General features: G+C 44.8%; 1 protein-coding gene across 4 annotated transcripts in view; it reads left to right on the forward strand.

The window, feature by feature from the left end:
- Positions 1-15,939, forward strand: part of CHFR (checkpoint with forkhead and ring finger domains) — a 35,035-nt gene extending 19,096 nt beyond the window's left edge. For 3 of the 4 annotated variants that reach the window (XM_035097854.2, XM_035097853.2, XM_035097855.2), the window contains exons 10-18: positions 2,038-2,200; positions 3,571-3,713; positions 4,517-4,636; positions 5,367-5,450; positions 6,645-6,715; positions 6,874-6,961; positions 7,375-7,482; positions 8,351-8,423; positions 9,534-15,938. In XM_035097854.2, coding sequence (XP_034953745.2) covers positions 2,038-2,200; positions 3,571-3,713; positions 4,517-4,636; positions 5,367-5,450; positions 6,645-6,715; positions 6,874-6,961; positions 7,375-7,482; positions 8,351-8,423; positions 9,534-9,576 — 893 coding nt within the window. In that variant the 3' untranslated portion in view covers positions 9,577-15,938. Of the gene's footprint in view, positions 1-2,037; positions 2,201-3,570; positions 3,714-4,516; positions 4,637-5,366; positions 5,451-6,644; positions 6,716-6,873; positions 6,962-7,374; positions 7,483-8,350; positions 8,424-9,533 lie in introns of all 4 variants that reach the window. The other variant, XM_035097858.2, reaches the window with a different exon arrangement.
- The last annotated feature ends 561 nt before the right edge of the window (positions 15,940-16,500 follow it).

The following is a 16,500-nucleotide window of genomic DNA, read 5'->3' on the forward strand; positions in this document are numbered from 1 at the left end:
GCTGCAGAAGTTGGATTTGGTGCTCTTCTGCAAAGTTTCTCGAGAAGAAGTTGGCAGATGCCCCACTGTCAATTAAGGCGAGGACTGACAGGGGGTAGCCATTTGGGAGCGTCAGCGTGACTTCTAGAACCACTCCTGCTCTGGGAGGGGTGGGCTGGCTCTGCTCCTCTCTGTGCGGGTGGGCGGGCTGGGGCTGTTCACTGCTGACTGTGCCTGGCTGCTGCCCCTTGTCTCCTGCAGCCAGGCTGTCTCGTTTCCCTGCTGTGGTGCTACGTCAGTGGGGGAAGGTACAACCGTTCCCGCCTTTCCTTGCCACTCCCTGCGATGAGGGCAGTCTCTGACGCGATGCCGGGGGGAGTTGCAGAGAAAGCAATTCCCTCCTCTTCCCTCCTTGCGTTTTGGCGCCGCCGGGGTTTGAAAAGCCCGCGCGCGCGCTCCCCCGATCTCCATCGGTTCCGGCTCTGGGCTTGGTCTGGGCGGGTCTGGGGGCGGTCCCTGGGGTGGGTTTTGGTGATGTGGTCTGTCCTGAGAGCGTGGGAACCAAGGTTTTGCTGCGCGCGCCGCTTGTTTGTCATACCATCTGGATTCCTGCCTCACCCCCACCGCTAGCGCCGCTTTGCTGAGCTGATCCATAGTCTGCGGTCTAGGACCTCTTGCCAGCTCATCCTTAACGTCTGCATGCAAACCTAGGTAGAAGGCTGATTTCACTGGCTCACTGTTCAGATCCCACCCCAGTTTGTGCACCAGCATGGTGAATTTCGCCCAGTAGTCTCTAACTGTCGATTTTCCTTGTGTTAGGTCATGAAGCTCCTGTTTAGTGGCCTCCATTTCACTGTCGCTAGCGTACATTAATTTTAAAGCTTCTAGAAATAAAGTTGCGTTCTTCATGCAAGGATTTTTTTGCGCGATGAGCGGTCTTACCCATTCCCGGGCGGCCCCCGTCAAATGCTCTATGATAAAGTAGACTCTGTGCGCGTCATCTGGGAATTCTGCTGCATGCAATTCCAGCGCATAATTTATCTCAGTCTCGAATCCGAGGTACTCCCTCGGGTCTCCGCTGAACTTGGTGACTAGGCTCTGTCCCCTTCTCACTTGGACTAGCTGCGGCTGGGGTGCCCCCCCACCTCTAGCGGCTTTCTCCTCTTCCAACTTTTTCTGCAGGTCTAATACCATCACCCTTAGCTGTTTCTCAGTCTCCTCTTTTGTCCTCACCTGGTCCACCAGCTTGTTCAGCTCCTCCTGCGCCCCTCGCGCTTCCTCCTGAGCGGCATGCAATTGCTGCTGTGCGTGCGCTGTGAGGGTCTGTAGCTCCTGCTTCGCTGCTTCAGCCTCCAGCCTCCAATGCTCAGCCTCTTGAGCGCTCATCGCTGCACTCCAAAGTAGCCAAAAAAGATTCGGGAGTTGCTGTCAGAGGGCCTGGTATGGCTACTCTAGAGTAACGACTCCAGCATGGTCTTTTAAGGCTTTTATTAAGTGCTGATTATTTACAGTGTTCAGAGCAGTAAAAATGCATCCTTAAGGTGAGGTGTCAGAACTCCCGAATGGCGATTGGCGCGTTTTCTTCCAGCACCACAACTTTGGCAGACCCAACCTCTTCCCCCTACGTTTGCGCCGCAATTCGGGAGTTGGGGGGATTGGCCTCCCCCCCGTGCGTCCAACTTCCTGTCCCACCTGAGGCATGGGCTCCACAACCCTGCCTGAGCCTCGGACACCACTTCCTGACTCTCCGCTGGAGGCAGAGCTCTCCTTACTCTCTCCAGCGCTTGGTGATGGGCTGGAACTTAAGATGGGAGGGACTTCCCTGTATCCCTTGTCCCTCACAGGTAGTGATAAAGCGGGATATCAAATCCAAAACGCCTCCTCTTCTTACATGCATTTGAACTGAAAGCCACTTTAAGAGCCAGCGTAGAGGACTTCCTGGATTCCTTGAAAGTTCTGTGACTCCGAAATGAACATAGATGCATTTTTGAATGGGAGCCTGTGCAGCTCAGGACCGACTCCTGGTCAAAAGGCTAGTCAAGTTTCCTCTGTTTGTAGACAAGTGTCGCAGTGAAGAAGATGTGCGAAGCATGGATGCCCGGAACAAAATCACTCAAGACATGCTTCAGCCAAAGGTGCGAAGGTCCCTTTCGGATGAAGAAGGAAGTTCTGAAGATCTGCTGGAACTGTCTGACGTTGATAGCGAATCCTCTGATATTAGGTGAGTATGTTTGTGGCAATAGGATTATTTTTTTTTGTGGGACTTGCTACCAGGATGGAATTTTGAATCTACCTTTGAGACACTTCTCAGGCCATGCTGACTCCTTCAGTGCCTTTGCTTGCCTAGAATTTGCCCTTGAATTGTGATATCTATTGCTTGCCTTGACAGAGTAAACTCTGTGTGTGTGTGTGTGTGTGTGTGTGCGCGCACACACACACACACACACACACACGTTTTTTATTGTAGCATGGTTGGATTCTACTAAGGTAAGAATTGCATCTGTTGGCCTACTGTTTTTTTTCCTTTTGCCCCCACTCACCACCAATTAGCATGCGGCCCCCAGGAGGCTTCCCATGAAGGATCGTGGCCCTTGGGCTGAACTAGGTTCCCCACCTCCGCTTTGAAAGATTACTATTCCACTTTTTTGCCTGCCTACATACATCTTAGGTGGCTAACAGTAAGAGGAAAACTTAACAGATAAGGGCCCTGCTGAATCATGCTAAAAGTCAGTTTAGTCCAGCAGCCTGTTCTTCCCAGTGACCAGCTTGAGGTGTGTGGGTAGCTCACAAGGAGGACATGAAGGTAGTATTCTTCTCTCACTATTGTTGCCCATAATGGATGTTCAGGGGCATATTGGCTTCTCATCCTGGGCATTATATCATAGAATTGTACAGTTGGAAGGGACCACAAGGGTCATATAGTACAACCCTCTGCAACGCAGGAATCTTCTGCCCAACATGGTACTTGAAGGGGGCCAGTGATGTAAAAAAATTCCTCTCTTTGGGCTTTAGATGCTGTTGCTGCTGCAGGAGCTACTCAGCCTTCTGCTCTTGAAAGGGTCCACAAAAGCCATGAAAGAAATCTCTCTCACACGCCCACATCTCACCTGTGTGCTGCTTATTAAAGAGTGCCAGGATTACCCGATGTTTTCATCCCAATTAGACAGTCAGGGTCATGCCCCTCTTAAACTTGAGCCTCTTATAACCTTTCGCTATCCTGTAATTCAGCTTTGCTGTCTTCATGCCCGGCTTGAGTTTCATAGAATCATAAAGTTGGAAGGAACCACAAGGGCCATCCAGTCCAACCCCCTGCCAAGCAGGAAACACCATCAAAGCATTCTTGACATATGACTGTCAAGCCTCTGCTTAAAGACCTCCAAAGAAGGAGACTCCACCACACTTCTTGGCAGCAAATACCACTGTCGAACAGCTCTTACTGTCAGGAAGTTCTTCCTAATGTTTCTCAGAAGCCACGGTTGGAAACAAGATGTGGGAATTCCTGGCCCAGTCCAGTGGGGGCTCTTGAATCTGATTGAATTCACATTGGCTTTCACACAAGTTCCAATAACCTACCTGCACCCGTCTTTTCAGTCAGCCATACATTGTGTGCCGACAGTGTCCGGGGTATCGTCGGCAACCCGCTACGGCCATTGCCTCTCCGGGCCAGGAAGGAGAAACGGAAGCCCGGCAGTCCTTAGGGGATGCACCATCTACCTCTGCCAACTTTCCAACAGGTCAGTGTGGGGAAAGAATGCAGTCAGTGGGTGGCAACATGAGGCCTTCATGCTGTGTCTAGCCTGACAAGTTCTTTGCTCCCCAATAGGTTTCCTCTTCCTTCCTTCCATTGTAATGGGGCAACACTATCAATGGGCTCTTACCCCAGGCCAGTCAGGATGTAATCACCAGTTAACTTGTTCCCCATGGAAAAGTGTATATAGCCAGAGTGTCATGTTTGAGCTTCTTGGCATTCTTAGCCAAGGGTGTTATATTGATTTTTCATAGGTCTACCTTTCAAGCAAACAGCTGGATCAATCTACAGGGAAGGGCCACAACTCGGTCCCAGGTTCAATCCCCAGCATCTCTAGAACCAACTGGGGGGGGGGATTCCCTATCTGAAATCCTGGGTTGCTGCTGGGACACAGTACTGAGCTAGATGGACTAATGAATTTCTATTAAGTGATAATATGATTGATAATTATATATTAGTAACTTTATATTACCCCTAACTTTCTATTTTGTTTAAGCTGGCTGTTTTTGCTTCAGTTTTTTGTACATGGCTTAGAGATATTTTTAAAATATTAAATGAGATAGAAATTAAACAATCAAGATCAAATCATCTGCAACAAACAGGGCTTTCGGGCCAGTTGCACAGAGCTGTCGGTTGATGCAGAAAGGATTCCCTAAAAGTCTAATTTACCCTGGATTGGGTGGCCCCTGGTCCTGACCCTGACCATTGAGATTCTATGAAGCTCACTGTCCATGCCCTGTTTTCACTCCAACTCTTTCTGTGTCTCCCTGTCATTTTCTCCCAACCTAGCTGTCCAGGAGTACGTGTGTCCTTCTCAAGGAAGCCACGTGATATGCACTTGCTGTTTCCAGCCGATGCCAGACCGCAGAGCAGAGCGTGAACAGAATCCGCATATCGCCCCCCAGCAATGTGAGCTACGAGCCGGTTGCCTTCTCTGTTAGGCACTTTTGCTGTTTGTTCCAAACTGCTATCTTTTGGAGGGTTTTGCCATGGAGGCATGAGAGCAGAGTTAAGCCGGCAAAGGGTTGGGAAGTATTCTGTTTTTTAAAAAAATATTGATGACGTGTACCTTTGCAACAGGACGGTCTATATGTTTAAATAGATATCACCACCCAATTTCTTCCCCTCGCATGGCAGTGCAAGAATTCCTTCGGGATTCAAATAGTGGGTGGCTACTACTTGTGGATATATTTATGTAAAGGGAGCTGGGGGAATGTGCAGTAGGAAGAACTGAAGAAGGAATGTAAGCCCTTCCTTTTCACCAGTGGGGTGAGTGCAGTTTCGCCTTTTCTTCCTGCTGTAGGAAGAGCACTGCAGAGCACCACTTTCCCATCCTTAAGGGAGTTGTTCCTCCCTTGGTTTCTGGTCCTCTGCCTCCCCTCTTTCCACTTCCAATTATTCTACTTGGCTGATCAGGAAGTGATGTCACTTTGGGAAGGTGCTACTTGTATGCTCACCCCCAACTTCCTATAAGTAGTGGTTGGTTGACTGGCTGAGTGAGAGTGAAGATACTCACTGTATGCAACAGATATAATGGAAGTGTGTTCATTGATGGCTAATAAGGAATTTGGGGTCCTTTACTACTTGATATTCTGGATGCCTGATGCCACAACATGTTCTCTGCTCTCTGTGTTCACAGGCACCATCTGTCTCCAACCCTTCTGTCACATGTACTGGGGTTGCACTCGAGTGGCATGTTTTGGTTGCTTGGCACCATTCTGTGGTAGGTTGGACCACTGTCTCGCTCCAGGAGTCTTTTTTTTTTTTTGCTGTTGGAGGAATTGCTATTGATGGAATTTTCTCAAAAACTCTTAAGGAATTTGGGAGCACTGACCATTGGAAGCTGAGACAATTTGGCTCCCAGCAATATTAGCAAACACATGAAATTTCTCTTAAGCTGTTTGATACATACCTTGGTAAATGTAATCAACTTTAAAGTGTTTTTCCACAACCCAAGTTGGCCTTGGCATATTTTAAAACACAGTCCTGGTTGAGACTGTAATATTTTACTAAACTCACCCAATGGAGAGAAGCCTCTGTGCCCCTGTGGAGGTTACTGGTTCAGACAAATTGTGCAGGAAGAGGTGGCTTACCATTGACAGTGATGCCTTTCTCCAGGTGGGAAAGAGCACTTCAGGTGAGAGGGTTGGAAGCAGGCATTCCTGTAGCGTGCACTGATAAATATTCTTGGAGCTGGCAACTTCTGCAGGCAGGTGGAGGCTTCTGGTCTCTGGGAAATCGAGGCCCATTAAAAGGCTTCCTAAACAAAGCTAAATTGTGCTCCACAGAAGACCCTGAGCTGGGTAGATTCATGATTTAGGGTGTAGAGAACCATGAATGAGATCCACGATGGCTTCCATTTATAATGTTCCCATTTCTATTCATGCATTCTAAGCTCTGTCTGACAATGCTGCAAAGCACAATCCCTAATGTGGACTCTAGTGGCATCCTCTTTGAGAACCTAAGAATAGTCCTGCTGCATCAGGCCAATGGTCTGTCTGCTCCATCTTGTTCTCAATGTGGCCATCCCAATGCCTATGGGAAGCCTGAAAGCAGGACGTGATCAAAACAGCACTCTCCCACTTATGACTCCCAGCAACTGCCATTCAGAGGCTCCCTGCTTCCAGTTGTGGAGGGAGAACATAGCCATTGTGGCTAGTAGCAGTTGATAGACACTTTTTATCCCTTGGTTGAGCGTGTTACCTTCTGCAGGAGGGGATTCCCATGCATCCAATTTCCAGCCCTTCACATGGAAACTAATACTTCTGATCTCAGTGAAGCCAGTACTCCAGTTCTGTGAGCTTGAAATCATGACTTCTAGGCACTGAAGGTCATCCTTGCGGTGAGAAAAGACAAGACGCCTCTTGGGTATTTCAGAGCAAGGATAATTTTCCCTCTCTTTTTCATTTCCTTACAGAAATAAATCTTGGTGACAAGTGTTTAGATGGCGTCCTTAATGGCAATAACTATGAATCGGACATTCTAAAGGTATATTCAGTTTTAAAGTATATCAGTTGACAGACTATAACTGCTTAACCTAGTTTGCAGAATACATTTTTACTACTTTCCATGGGGTGGTTGGGTGGGTCAAGTTGTTTAGTGGATCTCTTTTACATGCTGCTGACTACCCTTTTCTCTCATCTGAGGATTACCTGGCATCCAGGGGTTTAACATGGAAAAATATGTTAAACGAAAGTCTCCTAGCTCTTCAAAGAGGAGTTTTTATTTTACCAGGTAAGCCCCATCTTTTCTCTCTGACTTGAGCTTTCCAGAGGCTTATCTTCTGTGTTGTGCGCTTTCAGGGAAGCAAATTACATTTCCCCATTTGTACCTACCCAAACCTTGATCCTATCCTCTTCAGAAACCCTGTTCCGCAACTATCTCCACCAGGTGAAGTGACTGGCTAACTGCCAGAAGAGAAGGCCTTTTAAGTGGTGGCACTCTGGTTATGGGATAGCCTTCCCAGAGACGTTGGCCTGACACCATCTTTGTGGTCCTTTCACCACCTTTCAGTTCACCAAGGCCTTTCAGATAACTTACAGCAAGCATATGAACTCTTGACGAATTGCTGCCTTTTTCGAATATTTCATGAAATGGCTTTTTTGGCCCCTGACTATCTGCAACTCTGATTCTCCTCTGCCCTCCAGATTACCGCATTACTGGAGAAACTGTTCTCTGTTACTGTTGTGGCCTCCGCAGCTTCCGAGAGCTTGCTTATCAGTACAGGCAGAATATTCCTGTTACTGAATTGCCAGGTATGGAAAAACTGTCTTTGTCATTCATTCATTCATTTATTCCCCACCTTTCCCCCCTGGTTTATAACAAAAGCCAACAAACAACATTAGAAATAAATCAGTTTTAAATAAAATTGGAAGCATTGGTTAAATATTTCTATTTATATTTCCTGAGTGATTCAGTCGCCAGTCAGTCTGCATTTTGGGATGGCAATTAGCTGTGCCACACCTACATAAAGTTGCTACTAATCTGAAGTTGGAAAGGGCAGGTAACAGCAGCAGTACTCTGAGCAGTTTTAGATGGCTGAGGACTGCCAGACCCTAACCCACGTTCACAACTTTCCCCCTCTCATATGTGAGCTGGAAAGTATGTCACTCAATCTTCATTGTAGAGAGAATCTTTAAATCTTGTACCAAAGGGCAAAAGAAACCTACAGTAATTCTCTCCCATTATTTCTCTTCCACAATACAAATGTTTTGGAGGGCTATTCAGTTTGCTCTGCATTAGGACTATATTTACTGTATGGTGTGTGTTAAGATTCCAGGACAAGACTAACCCATGTGCATACGCATCAGTAACAGCTTAGCATGCACTATGCTAGCATTAAGTATCAGTATTTTAAAATACATGTTGCTGTTGCTGTTTCTATTACCGGGTGTATCTTATTAAATTTCAATAATTTCCACGTATACATATTGTTGTTGTTTGGTTTGGTCCCCCAACTGATAATCTACTTACATGGCTTTGCACTTGCTACCAAATAATTGTCCGGACCTTATTTTAGAACAACATTGATTGACTGACTCCCCCACCCACCCACCCTCAAATCTCTCTGCTTTTAATTAACATCAATTGTGCATCAAATGTGGTGTTGTTTTTTTCTTACAGTGGCTGTCACGTCACGCCCTGATTGCTATTGGGGGCGCAATTGCCGGACTCAGGTCAAAGCTCACCACGCAATGTGAGTTGCCCCTGCCCCTACCCTCATCCCCTAAATACTTTTCTATAGGAACGTAAATCTGTGTGCATTTCAGGATCAGGGTAATGGTTCCACCAGGAAAATAAACGTATGCACAACTTTTTCTATACTTCTGATGAGAGATCATTTCCCTCTCATGATGCTAACTGTTACTCCAGCACTGGAATTATATGCTCTGTGCACTTAAGCCCAGTCAGCACTCTGGGAGCTGGGTTCTGGACCAATGGACGTTTTAGAGTACTCTTCAAAGGCAGCCCCGTGTAGGTATTAGATATTGGTTGCATTCAAAAATAGCACTAAACCCTGTTGCAAGAATAAAACCAGCGTCTCCTTGGGCTTGCGTGCCTGCTCTCCTGTCTTCCAGTGCAGAGCTACAAAAAGGTGATAGAAAGTTTCTGCTTTAACCACAGTTTATCATGTCACTGAAACCGTAAACTGTGTTTAGTTTCAAATGTGATTAGTGGAAACCAGGCAACTTTGAATTAATCATAGTTAAGTTAACATTAACCACAGTTTGCCTAAGTTTGGACTACAGAGCAAACTACAGGTAAACTCATTCACATAGCACAATGCTATGTTTAGTGTTGCATTCAAACCAGTGCATTATTTCAAAACAGCTAATAATTTGAATATAGTATGTTTTAATATTAATTTATCAACAACAAAAACTTCCCATCTAATGTGGGAAGGAAACTTGACAGTGCTAGCTCACTTTGAACATTATAAGAACATGAGCTGCCCAGAAATCTGCCAGTTTCAACAGTTCACATGTGGGGTGGGGGCAATAGTGTTTTTCTTTAAATTTGACATTAACCACCCTAAAAATGCGAGCCTTCACTTAAAACAAAAGGTGGGGGATAGCACTCAAGATTATAAAATGGTGAGATAGGTGGGATTTGTTCGTTGGAAACTGTGTCCAGGAAAATCCAGAATTCGGAAGGCGAATTTCATTAAAAGCAGCTCAAAAATGCCCGCCCATCCGCCAAAGAAGAAGAAGCTCAACAACTTTGCCAAAACAAAGCACATCAACTGTTGTTTGCTTGTTTTCTCTTATGTTTTCTAAATTTTAACTCAAGTCTTTTGTTGTTCCAGGAAATTCAATCACATCTGTGAACAAACACGATTCAAAAACTGAAGGTTTTTTAACTGGCCTGAATACTCGCAGCCTGTAGGAAAGGAGGGGAAAATTAAATCTGCAATACTGACCGTACAGTTATTGTTTCATTGTTCCCTCATAGCAGGGAATTGGTAACTCTTTTTACATCAGATGCTCTGGTGTATATTTTTGATTTGTAAAACATTTTTCACAGTTTATGAGCAGGTCAGTGTCTTTTTTTTCTTTTCTTTTCCTTCAATAGACAGTGTGGAACAAGCAATTCATTCATGATTAGTCTGCCCCTGCTTCATCATGTTTTTGACTTAATGACATCATCATTGGACTGAAGGATTCTAATGGCATTGAATAAAGTAGGGGGAGTCTACGCTGTGTGGCAGTAATTGCGCTGTTCAAATATATTGAGAGCTATTGTTTGTGGGGTGAAGTAGGACTACAGGGTGGGTGCAAAAAGTTGCTAGGCAAGCGATAAGCTCCTTCTTGACACACAGATGGGCAGCAGTAGTTACCCACTCCACCCAAGTGGTGTAGTGGAGGACAGTTGGGGCTGTGTCTACAGGGTCTTGCTAAGGCGATTGCATGGCCCTTCAATCAACATGGCTGTCAAAAAGATCACAGCTGGATTTGGCCTGGCCTATCCAGTTGTCAGGGGCGACTTGTGATACCCTGCCCTTTCTTGCAACATTTGCTCCTGAGTGCTGCAATGCCCAATCAGCGCAGCTGGAATGTACCCTTTTTATTTGTGGTGGTGATGAGATAAATGGGAGCAATCTCTTTTTATTTTCTTTATTTTTTGGTCAGGTCTTTTGCTTTTGCCAGTGTGGTGTAGTGGTTAAGAGCGGCAGACTTGTAATCTGGGGAACCGGGTTCGCATCTCCGCTCCTCCACATGCAGCTGCTGAGTGACCTTGGGCTAGTCACACTTCTTTGAAGTCTCTCATCCCCACCCACCTCACAGGGTGTCTGTTGTGGGGGAGGAGGGGAAAGGAGATTGTTCGCCGCTTTGAGACTCCTTTGGGTAGTGATAAAGCGGGATATCAAATCCAAACTCTTCTTCCTGGAATCCCTGAGGCTCTGCTCCCTTCTCCTCCCCTTAGATACGTTTGCTTTTCAGTCTTGGGACCAGAGGGATAGCAAGACAGTCACCTTCTTGTTTTGACAACCGTTGGACTTTTGAGATCAAAATAACAGCAATCCTGGACCTCGTTTTACAAAGCGAATGTGTTCATGCAAGTCTTTCTTTTCTTTTCTTTTTTAACAGCCATTGGGAGAGAAGTGGAAGTAATATTTTAGAGCAACCCCTCCAATTGTTGACATTTGCTGTCCCCTACTTATAACCCAGTTACACTGGAGACTTGTTATTCCTTACCTAGACCATAAAGGTGATCTCTAGGTTGTTGTACGGAATGGGCGCAATCCAAGCAAAGTCAATAACTTTTAGTTGCTGGTGCTGTCAGTATAACTTTAAAGGTTTTTCATATTTTGATTGGACCTCCCCTTAGTCTTATATTTCCTGCGTTCTTTTCATTACACATAGAGGAAAGTTGTTTTTGTCTCTGCTTATATGATAGGCATGGTGGTAGAATCGCGCATCTTATTCTAAGCATTTTTAAGCTCTCCTTTTGACTTTAGAATTACACACAAAGCAGTACAAATAATAGGAATTGCCTTTGAAATCAGGAATTGCCTTTTGAAATTATCTGTGCATGAAAACATTTCTACTTTGCAAATTATGCTGCAGATTGTAACTGTTGGATCAAGGCAGCCTTGAGCAGGGTAGGATGTAGAAATAAGTTGCTTCCTCAGGCGCCCCCCCCCCCAAATTCTGGAATTATGTTGCTAAATTAGCAATGCCACTGTTCAGCAATACACTAGATGATGCTTTGCAATGTACATTTTTACAACATAAGATTGCTTTTTAAAAACATCAATGTGCTGGTAGATTTAATAATGCCAAGAGCACAGTCTTCCTTTTTGTAATAATGGGGCATGGTGCAACACATTAACTTCCCATACCCTAAAACAGTAATGTGGGAACTCACCCAAAGAGAAAGCCAACAGGCTAATCCAGGATGTTTGCCTACCCAAGTGTCCTTTAAGGGTGGGTCTAAGGCATTTACAAAAGGATTTGTCACTTTTAAGTGTGTAAAAACGTTATTTCACTCCTGGCTTTAAAAACATAGAGCTTCCAAAGTGTTATGGTTTACTAACCACATCCAAACCATTTGTAATAGAAACTTATTCCCTACCCCACCCCACCCCGAAACGCCAACCTAACATAATGAGCGCCTGCTCACTGTAGCCATAGGAAAATTTTAAGTGGGGTGCCCTTAAACCTTGATGCAGTCAATTGACTGGATGCTCTAGATTGCATCCTAAACATGGCTTAGTAGGTTTAAGTCTGGGTTCACGATCTGGGGACCCTGTCCATAAATCCTGTTAGTGGTGCGGGAACCAATTCCCTGTACAGCCGTACCTTGGTTCTCAAACACATTGGAACTCGGATGTTTTGGCTCCTGAACACCAAAAACCCAGGAGTGTTCCGGATTTTGAACTTTTTCGAAAGCTATACATCCAACGCGGCTTCCGACTGAGTGCAGGAAGCTCCTGCAGCCAATTGGAAGTCGCGCCTTGGTTTTTTAAACAGTTTCGGGAGTGAAATGGATTCCCGGAATGGATTAAGTACGAGAACCAAGGTACAACTGTATCCACTTCCCTGACTTGAAGATGCAGGAGAGCAGGATGGGGAGAACACATGCTATGTCTATCCACTGCAATTTGACCTGTGACACTTTTTTAGGTCCTTTCCACCTCTCCTACACATCTCCAGTCCAACATGGGAAATTGCTACAGGGAAGTGGTTTCTATGTTATCAGTACCATAAGTTTGAAACAGATTCCCAAGCCCAGCCTGATGTCAAGTTGTATTCTTGGACTATGTGGTGCTTTCATTTCCTGAAATAATGTTAACGGTGTGCTGGCATTGGAAAGACCAAAAGGCAATACTGCACAATGTAAAATACATTACCTTTTGGGAAATCAGAATTACTGCTGGATTTCATTCTGAAAGCAAAGGGTGAAGACATACACAGGACAAAAGAATGTTTTTAGTCGATTACTGCTGTTGTCTTAACTCAAACTCTCCAGATGTTACACTTAAAGAACTGTTGCTGGTGTGCTGGACCACAAATCTGGCAACTATCGTCAACAGAGGGCTAGAAGCAGCTTACTGCCATGGAAATAGCATGGTGCTTGAGAAGGGAAATAACAGCTTTTTCTTCATGTATACATTTAAACTTAGAGCAGTCCTTGCTTAAACAGGCTTCCCAACCCAACTGACCTAAAACTTACCCAGGAAAACGATAGACAAATATGCAATATTATAAATTATGTAATAGTACCCAATTACGTGTCTGCATATCTGTATTGTTGTACTTGGTAGAGTAGAAGTCAGTCCAGAGCATAAGGACAAGTTTGTTATAATTGGGATAATCCATTTGGGTAACGCTGTTCCAAGCATGTATCATTTCAGGTTGCAATGGTGACTTCCATGTCTCAATGCTTCTCCCATAATCACAAACATTAGCATGCCAGAAGTAGGGGGTTAACCTTTTCTTCTTTATAAAGAGAACTTTTTTTGTGGGAGAGTACTCAAACATGCAGTCAGGAGACTAAAAGTGGAATTATCTTCTGGTTTTAGGTCATCTAGCAGCTTGCACTTAATCTCTTCTGTGGTAACAGGATTCACTTAAACTGCAGCCTATAACTTGCCAAGTTGCAAGCTCACAATCAGTGGGGGAGTTACTAACATTTAGCAATGCGAGTATATGATATTGGGGATGAAGAGGGTGAGTGAAGTTGTATATCTTGAACTTGGATCTGTAAAGCTTTTGCAGGAAGAATGGGTGGCTTTTTAAGATGCCTGTTTAGTACCTACAAAATAGTATGGAATGGCCTATTTTTACGGGGAAAGCTGGTCTGGAATAATCCTTGAAGTTGACAAATGGAAAATGTGCATTTAGTTTCAGTTCTGACACTTGAGTTTTCTGTTGTGTGTGTTTGTGTTTAAAGCTTGGGGGGGGGGGGGAATAGTGTAAAAGTCTGCAGTTACGGAATCCTCTAAGGCTGAGCATTTCCAGCTGCTTGGTCTCTGTTTCAGCTCAGCATGTGCGTGTGAGCACATTTTTTGCATATGTGAAAAAGGGGAGCCCCTTGCACTTCTGTTTCCAGGGCATGCTTTGCATTCCCTGTTGCTTCTTCCTGTATTCAGAATTGGCATCCAGCAAAGAGTTTCTTTTGATTGCTGGATGGGTTGAAAATTATGGGCTCCTCACTCCCCTGAAAAAATGGTGCTTTATACTTGACTTGTAATGGTTCACATTAGGCATGTATATTCTTGCTCTGGGCACATCAATAACCATGTTATGAATAAAAAGAAATTGAAGCAATCGGCTGTGCTGCACATCAGAGGGCTGTGAATTTGATGCCACCACACTCCTCTCACACACACATATATACACACTAAATCTACTTTTTCTATGCATTAGGCGATTGAAGTATTGCAATGGAATGAAAAGGGTTTTTTGTGCATACGCTGTATCTTTTTTAAAAGAATGAAAATAATTAATATTGCCAATGTTGGTGGGGCTGAATTGACCTTTAATCTTTAATATGCTCTTTTAAGTATTGAAGAGCACCATTGTTCATGGGTATTACATACTCTTACATGTTTTAGTCCTTTTTTAAAAAAGCAAAAAAAAGCAAAAAAGCAAATTGTATGGATTGGCCGGGTGATGTTTTTTAGTTAATGTGTTAACTTCTAAAAGTTTACTTGATGTTTAAAAACTGTAAATGGTTTGGCATATTTTAACCTCTCTGAAGTACAGGCTTCACCTCCCTTCTGTAAGAGAGAGAGAGACAAAACACTGGGAGTTGGAGAATAGTCTGTTCTTAGGATAGATGTGGAAAACTGAGGATTGTGTATTGCTAAATAAGGCCTAGTCTCCTTCTCTGGGATATTCTTCTGTAAAGAAGGTGGGCAAATAGTTCTTCCAACCTTTTTTGTGGCAATGTCAAGGATTAAAAAGTTTACTCATGAAAACTGCTTCTATTGTCTTTTTCTTTGTTGAGTTTCTATTTTAGCTTGGCTCCCTCCCTTCTTTTGCCATTAAAGCTCAAATTTTGGACTACTTCATGTGATATCATGTGTATGATGACATCTAATTTCCTTTCATATATATCTATATATATAAAAATGTAGACACTGCAAGCGCGGAGATAACACCCTTACACTGTAACAGCTGAACCGAATTGCATCAAATTAGGGCAAAGTGTACCTTGCCAATCAGGGAGGGATCTGGCGTAAAAAAATTTTTTCAAAAAAACCACACCCCTCACACAACTTGAAGCCATTGGTTCGAGTCCTACCCTCCAAGGCTATCATATCTTCCCTCAGTCTCTTTTCCAGGCTAAACTTACCCAGCTCCTTCAAGTGCTCGTTGTAAGGCTTGGTATCCAGGCCCTTGATCATCTTAGTTACCCCTCCTCTGCACATGTTCCAGCTTGTCAGCATCCTTCCTAAATTGCGGTGCTCAGAACAGGACACAGTATTCCAGGTATGGTCTGACCAAGGCAAAATAGAGTGGTACTATTAATGCCCGTGTTCTGAATAGTGATAGCTTTTTTTTGCTGCTGCATTACACTGTTGACTCATCAAACCACATCTTTTGGTAAAAAGCTAAAAAAAAGGTGGATCTAGAAGCTACTTTCCTTTTCTGCGGTCCAGAATGCGTGTCGGAAGGGAGCAGGGAAAGACCTTTATTTACCAACTTAGTTCACTCATTCAAGTACCCGAGGTAAGCTGATGGGTAGCAACCCCACACTTTTTGCCTCCATTGTCTTAACCCCACTTCCCACCCCACTGTGATCCTAATCTCGAGTCCCACTCTTTCCCCCTCCTAATTCCAAGTGATGCTGCCCCCCATGCTACTCATAGCTGCCAACCTTAATGTACAGTACAGAAGCAAGACTGAACTGTTTGGAAAGGTCAAGAAGACAGTTTGCATCTAGTTTAGTTACAGCACAGTCATGTGCCTGTCTGTTTAGAAGTAAATGCCACTAAGTTCAATTGGGCTAAGAACATGTATAGGATTGCAATCTCGGGCAACAAACCTTGGGAGTCTACCCCACTGAACTCGGGGGGGAGGTAGACTGCATATGATTGGCACCAATTAAGTTTTAGACCTACCTCTCCTACATTAGGGGACCCAGGTGGCGCTGTGGTTAAACCACTGAGCCTAGGGCTTGCCGATCAGAAGGTCGGTGGTTCGAATCCCTGTGACGGGGTGAGCTCCCGTTGCTTGGTCCCAGCTCCTGCCAACCTATGACAACTCCCAGAGTGGCTTAACCACCAATCCCTCTTCACAGGGAACTCTGGGTTTTGTTGCTCTAGGAGGGGAAAAGGGGTCTCCAAAGAACTTTCAGCACTCTTAGCGAACTACAGGTCTCAGAGGTCTTTGGGGGAAGCTACGACGCAGGTGGTGCTGTGGGTTAAACCACAGAGCCTAGGGCTTGCTGATAAGAAGGTCGGCGGTTCGAATCCCTGTGACGGGGTGAGCTCCCGTTGCTTGGTCCCAGCTCCTGCCAACCTAGCAGTTCGAAAGCACGTCAAAATGCAAGTAGATAAATAGGAACCGCTACAGCGGAAAGGTAAACAGCATTTCCATGTGCTGCTCTGGTTTGCCAGAAGCGGCTTTGTCATGCTGGCCACATGACCTGGAAGCTATACGCCGGCTCCCTCGGCCAATAATGCGAGATGAGCGCACAACCCCAGAGTCGGTCACGACTGGACCTAATGGTCAGGGGTCCCTTTACCTTTACCTTTACCTCCTACATTGCCTAGCTTCAAATCCATTTGTTGAGCCATTTTATAAGACACAATACCAATC

Source organism: Zootoca vivipara, chromosome 17 (assembly GCF_963506605.1).
Source record: "Zootoca vivipara chromosome 17, rZooViv1.1, whole genome shotgun sequence".
Taxonomy (NCBI): domain Eukaryota; kingdom Metazoa; phylum Chordata; class Lepidosauria; order Squamata; family Lacertidae; genus Zootoca; species Zootoca vivipara.